A 10,552-nucleotide genomic window follows, 5' to 3' on the forward strand; every position below is an offset into this window, starting at 1 on the left:
CAATTTCATATTCAAATAATATCTACTTTCATAGAAACGCAGAAAATTCAAAAATTCTGTCAGAAGAATAGTAAGAGTTAATGTCAACACTTAAATAAGGTTCTGCATGTTAAAACGAGTTAATGCATTAGGTATCATAAACTAACAATGAGCATTTTTCCAGCATTTATGTTAACATTTACAGTAAGATCTCACTGTCTAATGTTTGTTAATGTATTAACTAACAATGAGCAATACATTCATTACAGTATTTATTAATCTTAGTCAGCATTAGTTAATAAAAATACAGCTGTTCATTGTTAGTTCATGTTAGCTCAAGTCCATTTAATGATATGAACAGAAATAACTTTTGATCAGTTTGTACATTCTAATATTAACATTAACTAAGATTACAAAATGCTTTAGAAGTATTTTTCATTGTTAGTTCATGTTAACTAATAGCAAATGGAACCTTATTATAAAGTGTTACCGCATTGACTGGTCTAGGTTCATTTTAATTTATAAATATGCATGTAAAGTGACATGGTTATTGTAAAATTTTGCCAAATGATTATATTCCGTACATGTATTACTATAATATAAGAATAAAGTATTTTATGTGCGCCTCTTGATTATGCATATGGTGTTAATATGTGTCTAATACCTATGTTTGTTTGTTTTTGTCTCATTGCACTATGAAATGTGTGTCAAGTGTGAAATCCACCAGGATGCAAAGATCACTGTGTCATAGGACCTAGAAAATCTCAATGGAAATTATTACAGTGGGTTCCCGCCAGTAGCTCGACTCCTCTCCTATTTCAGCAGTGAAACAGGAACTTACTCACCAGTAAACTGTAAGTGCAGCCATGAAAGGAGGAGGAGAGAACGAAAAAGAGGAGGAGAAACACACTGAGTTCTCAAATGTCAAAATGGAGGGTGGAGTGTGGAGTGTGTGACGTTAAACACAGGCAGAAAGGGAGGGGAAAGAGAAAGAAAGGGAAGAACTTTTTCCGACAGTTTTTTTTTCTTCTCCCAAACTCAAATTTCAAACAAAATGTGTTAACTTAGACGCTTCAGGCAGCTAATGAATGCAGCGATAAACATAGAAGAGAGTAGAAGGACAAATAAATGTATGTTGAGATCCTTCATCTGCCTCTGTGCAACAGATGACAGCATTAAAAATTTACAGGGTGAAGTCGGTGGCCTTTTGACAGGATTGAGGTATGTCTTCACTCAACTAGTATACGTATACAAACATTTCTCTTAGAATGCTATATTCGAAATAAATAGATCTATAAGTGTATCTAACATTTCCTTTGATTAATCAAGTGTGCAGTAACTAATGATATGACTATCTGTTTTTCAAACCATATACTTATGAGTTTTTAATAAGATTTAGATTATTACAGCATACTTTTAAATCACATTGCCTTACAACTGCATACGACATGATTGACTTGGTTACACAGCTTAGCTAGAATGCATGAGATAACACACAGTATTACATAATGTTTTGTTTTCTCAGACATCCCCTTAAGCATGGCTTCTGAACTGGACTCTAGTTTAACCAGCATTGACTGGCTTCCTCAGCTGGGAATCAGCACCTTGCGATCAGGGAAAGAAAGAGTGGAACGGAAAAAAGAACGAGGAAGAGAGAAGGACATCCCTCCCATACCTACACTGTCCCCCGGATCTAATTCTAAAGTGAAGCCCCCCCACAGCTACGCCACTCTGATAGCCATGGCAATAAGTTCCACTCCTGAAATGAAGCTGAGTTTGAATGATATTTACACATGGATCAGTAATACATTTCCTTATTACAGCAAAGCAGGAAGAGGATGGAAGGTAAAGTCCAGACCACTACATGACCACTTCCTTGTGCTAAATAGTGCAATGAGACTACCGGTAGTTATGAATGCAGTTGTGCTCGAGCAGGGACTTGGCTTTACACCATTATTGATTTGATAAACAAGTCTGGAAAGAAACTTGAGAAATATAAATGTAGCTAAAAGCACTTTTCTTTGGTATTTTAGGGTCAGTGGCATAAAGATAAACATGTCAGGGTGATTCAATTTTCCTGATATGAAGACTGAAAAAAAGCCTCATTGAAAGAATGAAACTCTTGAAAAGAAAAAAAAGCATTAAGTATTTTGGCATAACAATTTATTATTATTTCTTAGAATTAAAAAACAATCTGATAATTTGATCTTTTGAGCTGTTAATTTGACAAGGCTAGGTTAGTTTAGGTTGTAAAATGTAATGTGGTGGGACACCTAAAAAACAACATAATATTTATGAATTAGTAATTCATACATGGGGGGGGGGGATTACTTTATACTTGATGGTTACACTAAAACATTTTCCGTTAAATTGAGACCACTCTTATATCTCATTGACTCGTTAACTAAAAGAAGTTCTTTGTAGATTTTCACCTTTCAAACTTAACAATTTTTTATAATTTTCTATCATACAGCACTGTGTTGTTGTTTGTTGTTGTTGTTGTTTGGGGGGGGGGTCTTGAAGCAGGGTTGTTAAAAAAGCTGAAATAGAATAGAATATAAATATTATTTGGAAAAAAAAACTAAATGAAAATTAGAAATGTTGCCTTGGCAATAAACTGAAACAAGTTTAAGATTAAGCACTAAAATTATTAACTCGACTACGGTATTAATAATAATGCATAACTTAAAATGAAATCAAATTAAATGAAACCTAAATAGCAATATTAATAATAATAATGATAAAATGACAAAAGCACAAAATTACTAAATAATACACTAAAATTAACATGACAACTAAAAATATAAAAATAAAAACTAATTCAATATATCAATAAAACTATTTTTTTTTTTAAAAAAAAGTCTGGAAGGACCATTGACTTTGATAGATGTTCAGATTCACATCTTACTGAGTCCATGGAGCAAGTCATGTCATCAGCATTACTTAACCAGTTTGTGTTTGTAAACATCAGGTTTCTTCTGTCCAGTGCCTAATTTCTCTTTTGATAGACATAGACTTCAATAGTCCAGGGAGCTCTGGATTTGCATCATATCCTACTGTTAAAATACAACTTCTGCTTTTTACTGAGGTGTCAAACAGACTGCATTTCATTATTGCGTACATAAAACGTGTAGGCTATATGATTCATCACAGATTTGTTACAGATTTGCAGTCAATGGGAAATGACAGTTTGTAGGTGTGTAGTGATGTGTAGTCATGAAGGAAAGGTGTTGCAATTTCTTCACAAGAAGTAAAGCTAAATTAAATATGATGCTCTTTACTGTCAAACGGTGCTGATTATCTGTTTAAAAACAGACTTTAGGAAATTACTCATATAAACACTGATATATATATCTGATATAGTCTATTATGCACTCCAAGTCTGCATTTTGTTCAGCTGTATGTAAAATACAGATACATATAGACAAATATCTGTTTTCTTCTCCTAGAACTCAATTCGGCACAATTTGTCTCTCAACAAATGTTTCCGGAAAGTTCCTCGACCACAGAGCGACCCTGGGAAGGTGATGTAATCAAATATTTTATTATTTTGTTCATTAATATCTGAGGTTATTGCCATGCTAATGACTTTTTTAAACAATTTTAGGACTCTCAAATACTAATACTGAAGTTCAAATAATCACCTGTTTTAGGGGTCATACTGGACGATGGATGTACCACCTGACTCAACTCAACCCAGAGGAGTCAAACGTCCTTATCCTAAAGAGGAGGAGGTAAGAGTACATCAAATGAAGTGATCTCGTCACATCTGTGAGATCAGTATTTCACTCATCGACATCCCTGTTTCAGGCTCCATCCTCAGAGGCCCAAGTGCCTGTCAATCAACCGGAGCCCCTCCCACTTCAGCCAGACACCAAAATCATGTTCTCCCCCCCTCCTTGCAAGGTTCAAAGTCATTTCTTCTGCTATTCTATTTTTATTAGGGGTTATTAAGGAAGCTCTTCGTAGAACAGAGCTTAAGGTCTAAGAAAGAGGAAATGAGAGTGTAAAGTAAACAAAATAGAGCTAGTGACTGGTGGACTTCATAATCACTTTCATTTATAATGAATTTGGGTGCATGCATCACCTTAAAAGTATAGTTTAGAATATTTTCTCATCCTCATATCATTCAAAATCTAAATTATATATTTTTTTCATGGAACACAAAGGAGATATTTTGAAAAACTTTACATAAGCTATTTTTACAATGACACTGGCTACCAAGCTTCAGCAAGGACTAAAAGCATCATAAAAGTAGTCCATATGACTTGTGTGCTATATTACAAGTCTTCTGAAGTCCTATGATAGCTTAAAGTGGAGATGAAATGGAAGTAGCGATATATATTTTCTTCTGTTTTGTACATCTGAGTTTAACAAATTAATGAAAAAGACAAAGTGTAGGGTGGGGACTTTTGGGGTTTTGAGATTTGGGCTTTGCATTCAAAAATGAATGTGAATTTGTAGTTGATTGTAGAGGGGTGGGTTTAAGTGGACTAAATGTTTAGAGAATTCTGGTATACACTCACCGGCCACTTTATTAGGTACACCTGTCCAACTGCTCGTTAACACTTAATTTCTAAGCAGCCAATCACATGGCGGCAACTCAGTGCATTTAGGCATGTAGACATGGTCAAGACAATCTCCTGCAGTTCAAACCGAGCATCAGTATGGGGAAGAAAGGTGATTTGAGTGACTTTGAACGTGGCATGATTGTTGGTGCCAGAAGGGCTGGTCTGAGTATTTCAGAAACTGCTAATCTACTGGGATTTTCACGCACAACCATCTCTAGGGTTTACAGAGAATGGTCCGAAAAAGAAAAAACATCCAGTGAGCGGCAGTTCTGTGGGCGGAAATGCCTTGTTGATGCCAGAGGTCAGAGGAGAATGGCCAGACTGGTTCGAGCTGATAGAAGGGCAACAGTGACTGAAATAACCACTCGTTACAACCGAGGTATGCAGCAAAGCATTTGTGAAGCCACAACACGCACAACCTTGAGGCGGATGGGCTACAACAGCAGAAGACTCCACCGGGTACCACTCATCTCCACTACAAATAGGAAAAAGAGGCTACAATTTGCAAGAGCTCACCAAAATTGAACAGTTGAAGACTGGAAAAATGTTGCCTGGTCTGATGAGTCTCGATTTCTGTTGAGACATTCAGATGTTAGAGTCAGAATTTGGCGTAAACAGAATGAGAACATGGAACCATCATGCCTTGTTACCACTGTGCAGGCTGGTGGTGGTGGTGTAATGGTGTGGGGGATGTTTTCCTGGCACACTTTAGGCCCCTTAGTGCCAATTGGGCATCGTTTAAATGCCACGGCCTACCTGAGCATTGTTTCTGACCATGTCCATCCCTTTATGGCCACCATGTACCCATCCTCTGATGGCTACTTCCACCATGTCACAAAGCTCTAATCATTTCAAATTGGTTTCTTGAACATGACAATGAGTTCACTGTACTAAAATGGCCTCCACAGTCACCAGATCTCAACCCAATAGAGCATCTTTGGGATGTGGTGGAACGGGAGATTCGCATCATGGATGTGCAGCCGACAAATCTGCGGCAACTGTGTGATGCCATCATGTCAATATGGACCAAACTCCCTGAGGAATGCTTCCAGCACCTTGTTGAATCTATGCCACGAAGAATTGAGGCAGTTCTGAAGGCAAAAGGGGGTCCAACCCGTTACTAGCATGGGGTACCTAATAAAGTGGCCGGTGAGTGTATGTCACCAGAGAGAAGTCTGTCACTTTCACTGAAAGATAGAGTTCTGACTTTTTGATTAAACATTAAAAGGTCAAAAAACGTTTAAAAGTTAAACATAGAATCATTCTCAATAAGATCCATAACAGTCATTTACAAAATAGATAGCCAACTTATGTCGTATGAACTACAGAAATAGTGCTTTGATGCCATTAATAATGTCATTGGTTCTTACACATCTCACATTTTGGGGAAAGCTACTTTTTAAAGTAATGCATTACAGTATTGCGTTACTCCCTAAAAAGTAACTAATTGCATTACTTAGTTACTTTTTATGGAAAGTAACTGTTACTTTTGCATTCTCATCCGGGCTGGGCTTGCTTGTTTGTTTTAATTACAAAACAAACAAAACTAAATGTTACATGTCATATTTTTGGCAAATGTAAAGGCCCTTTCACACCAAAAGTTAAATGAATAAGTGTTAAGCTGAAGGAAATGCAAATTCACGTCTGTACAGTAGAGGGTGCAGCTCAAACAAAACTTTTACACTCTTACTTCAGCTATTTAAAAAAAATTCAACACAAATGTGATGTTTATCTATAGTCATTTTTGCTTATTTATATGGTTGAATTGAATCATAGAAGGTCAGAACCATAGACATTGCTTAATAAAGTGAGATTAAATACATAAAGTATATTTGTGTAATTTAACATTTAATTATTGCAGGTTTGCTTAATATTCTGAGTTTGCATTTCACTATTTTAATTCATTTTATGGAATACTGAACCTTTTTTTGTGTAAGAGAGATGAGAAATCGCATGCTCACATTTAGCCTACAACTACAATAACCACCATTTTGATTCAGCACACACAACGCCACTGCACTTACTCACGATTTCTCTCAACATGGGGACAGGAGAGGTGTCAATCAATAAATGGGAAAACAAAGTAACCTGCATTACCTATTTGAAAAAGTAACCTATTTGTAAATTTAAAAGTAAAGTGTACTAGTTACTTGGAAAAGTAATCTGATTACCTAACTCGTATTACTTGTAATGCATTAGCCCCAACACTGAACGACACTGAAACTTTTATGGTGCTTTTTTTGTCCTTGTTGGAACTTAAACGAGCTACTTTTAAGATCTTTAAAAAATTCTCCTTTTGAGCTTCATGGAAAAAAAACATTTTTGGCTGAAATATTCCTTTAAGTGGTATATGACATATTGTTTATCCAAATTACTCTCAAATTTATCTCTGCAGTCATCGTTTCCACAGCAACGTGCAAGTGCCCCCATACCTACATCTCTTCCTTCGAACCCTCATGCCGATCCCCCTCTCCGATTCTCCTTTGCTGATTTGAACCTACCGGATCTGTACAATTCCTTTCAGTCCCTCTGTCGCTCAGTGAGAGACAGAGTCACCTCACAATGTAAGTAAATCAATTATGCCACTCTTTTCCTTTAGCTTATTATTTACTTTCAAAGATTCAGAATTAATACGTTTTAAGATTAGGTGTGCTTAATCTCTCTCTCTCTCCTTCTCTCATAGCTGATGTTCCCAATTTACTTGGATTTACCCATGACAGTACACCACTCCACACCCCAACCCTGCCTCCTTTCTCCCCCTGTCCCTGCCCAAACCTCAATATTAACCAGTATACCAACCCAACATCTACCTTCAACCCAAACCTCAATACCAACGGCAACTTCAACCCAAATACACCCAATACTACTAACCCTAGTTTTATCCCAAACCTAAACCCAAACCAGAATGCTAACATTCATCCCAACTCCAACACTGAGCCTGACAAGCTGCTACACAGTAATGGTGAGTATAACTGCTCAGTAGTGACGTGTTGATGGGATATGAGTGTCCTGATGACTGATCCTCTCTCTCTCTCTCTCTCTCTCTCTCTCTTAGTTGTTCCTGCAGACTGGTTCAGTAACGCTGACTCTTTGAGAGAGAGTTTCAGAATTGCTAGTAGTCTGGACTGGGCTAACATTGACCTCACCTGTCACCCTGGTTAGTACTCAACTATAGACTACAGTGAGATATATGATGCACAACATGCTTTAATTTTCTGCTCTGGATTTACAGTTTAATTTCAATGGGACCATCTTGGAATTTGTTTATCCAGAAGCACTATTTTCCACTGTTGGGAAACTATTTTAAAACTGTAGCTGTTGCAAGTTACAAGGTTCTCATTATTGAAAGTAGAAAAAACAATCAAGCTTCCCTTTGGAAAAAATAGCTACACTAAAGGCAGCTAACAAAGTGATGTATTTCTTTGGCTAGACATTACTTTCTCTCTTTACAATGATTTTTAAAATAATGGACAACAATACTACAAAACTGCTGTTCATCAGTGTAAGGGAGATTTATTAGGTCTCTCTATCTGTGTTGTTTTCATTCAGACCTGGTAGAGAGCATGCGTCAGGCCGAGCTCTGTGACTGGGCATTGGATTCAGCTCTCTTCACCTCGCTCTGTGATTCGCTCAACCGTTTCTTCACTCAGAAGGGTCTCATTGGCTCGTCTTCTGGTGGCTCCTCCCCTTTTGCACAAATGGCCCCACCTCCTCTCAATATTCCGCCCACTAACTCTCCCACCCTGGCTAGTTTAACTCAACCATCCCCACTCATATACTCCCAGCTCCCACCTGGCACTGGTGAATCTCCTCTCCAAAATCCCAGGAGAACCCTGACCCCTCACACCCACAACCAGACAGCACAAAGACCGCCAGGGCTGCAGCCCACCATGAGCCAACCTCTGACTCCTAACGGTACGTTGAGAGATCCCTTAAATCCTTACAGGACCAGTGCATCTAAACTGAAAGGGATAGTTCTCCCCTCATGTAGGGTGACCACCTGGTTATAGCTCTGTTGCAGGACGTAGATGTGATTTTGCGGGACACGTGAGAGAGATAAATTTACTATTATTATACTATGTAAATAAACATTGATTTACATGAGTTGGAAAGCCTATTTGCCGTTACGTTGGATGATAACATGTTTTTAATCGTTGATAAGCTTTGTTAATGCTCTGTAACTGGTACTCAATTTACCCAAGTTCACAAATTCAAGTGAGACAATGTGATTTACACTACAGGTCCTATTTAATGAACTAGTTACAGGCCAGCTAAAAATCTAATTTTATACTAAAAGAAATGCGAATAGTTTATTTTCATTTATTAGACTATGTAAATGCATTTTACCGGATTCAGTACATCTTCAACTTGTATTTTTTGTAGGATCTGGCAGGTTTGCTCAGGATGTTCTTATCCAGTATGTGTCTAGATGAAGTCTTGGCTGGTGCAGCTGTATTTAATGAGTTTTGATGAGGTCTACACTGATTCCTTTGCCCTGTCCAGTCGTCATCAGCGGGAAAATCTGCAGTCGCATGTTTATTATCTTATTTCTTATTGTGAGATTGTAGTTTCAGGGAAGAAAAAAATAATACAGACATAATTGAAATGCGGGACACTGCTTACGTCTTGCAGGACGAGGTACAAAGCTGCCAATTTCGGTAGGTCACCCTACCCTCATGTCATTCCAAACCTTTCCATGACGGTCTTTCTTTTGTGGAACATGACATATCATGAAGAATGTTTTAACTGTTTTTGTCCACACAATAAGTCAGTGAGGTCCAAATGTTGTTTTGGACCCCGTTGACTTTCATTGTATGGACAAAGAACAGACATTTTTCAAAGTATATTCTGTTGCGTTCTGCAGAATAAAGAAACTCCTACAGGTGTGGAAGGACATGAGGGTGAGTAAATAATGACAATTTTCATTTTTGGGTGAACTATCCCTTTAAGTGCCTTTATTCATTCAGAGAGGAAATTAGTGTTGCTATGTTGGTCTATTATTTGCTCAGGCGTCCAAATATGATGTTATTCTGTCTTTATGCAGCACTTCAAACTCAACCACTGACCCCAACAGGTCATCCACCCTTGAAGAATCTTCATAGCAACAGTGAAGAAATCCTGGATGATTTCGATTGGGATTCATTGATTGAATAATTCTGTTGGCAGATATACACACATAAATACAAAGTAAAAGAAAAAATGTGACAATTTTTGAGAAAAGTCATCAGTGTGTGTCAAGGAGGAGATGCCAACTCATTAATCTGGTTTCATGTATATATGGAACAAAAGCAGCACCATCTTAACGATGACCATCATTCAGTTGTTTCCTTTCAGTTCAGTTCTACCTTACAATTGATACGGCACAATGGTGTTGCTATTGTCAGCTGCATGTTGATGTGTGAGGTTAACCAAAACTTACAATGCAATATATTCATGTTTGTTCCTGAACTCTGACCCAGACCTTGAAGGTTAGGGTGGATCAATCCTGACAATGTTTTCATTAATGTAACATACCTTTTCTCTTAGCCCACGCTACACACGCCCGACTGCCTTTTAAGTTTTACGTCAGTGTATTACAATGTAAATAACGTTAGCACTTCCACAGCCTTGACCTATTGACAATGGCTCAGTTTTTGCTGAATGTTGATCTAGTCTACAGTCAAGTTAAGTAGTTATTGAAAGAACTTTTTGACCAAAGATTTTAAATTGCACTTTTCCAACAAATTGCATGTACACTAACAATTTGTGGGAGAATAAACACAGTTTAACAGTACACTGAGGTATTTTATGACAATACATACCGGTATGTGTATATTGACTGAAATTGATCGACATTTATAGCTTGATATTACTACATCTTGTGTCATAGCATTTCCCATTATGGAGTTAAAACAAATAAAAGGAAATGTTTTAACTCACTGTCATTTTAATTTCCATTTAAAATCAAATCAATGCAACAAAAAAAAGCTTGGACAATTTTATGTGGATTTTTTTTTATTTCT

At 37.3% G+C, this 10,552-nt stretch overlaps 1 protein-coding gene across 1 annotated transcript; it reads left to right on the plus strand.

Moving 5' to 3' along the window:
- Window positions 1-918: 918 nt before the first annotated feature.
- Window positions 919-9,773, plus strand: foxj2 (forkhead box J2). The gene is made up of 10 exons (XM_056269980.1): window positions 919-1,200; window positions 1,505-1,824; window positions 3,429-3,503; window positions 3,633-3,713; window positions 3,790-3,885; window positions 6,946-7,114; window positions 7,234-7,512; window positions 7,606-7,707; window positions 8,100-8,465; window positions 9,595-9,773. Exons 2-10 carry the CDS (start codon window positions 1,519-1,521, stop codon window positions 9,702-9,704), a joined length of 1,584 nt encoding a protein of 527 aa, XP_056125955.1. The 5' UTR covers window positions 919-1,200; window positions 1,505-1,518; the 3' UTR covers window positions 9,705-9,773.
- Window positions 9,774-10,552: the final 779 nt, after the last annotated feature.

Source organism: Rhinichthys klamathensis, unplaced genomic scaffold (genome assembly GCF_029890125.1).
Source record: "Rhinichthys klamathensis goyatoka isolate OS25496 unplaced genomic scaffold, OSU_Roscu_1.1 h1tg000295l_1, whole genome shotgun sequence".
Lineage (NCBI taxonomy): Eukaryota > Metazoa > Chordata > Actinopteri > Cypriniformes > Leuciscidae > Rhinichthys > Rhinichthys klamathensis.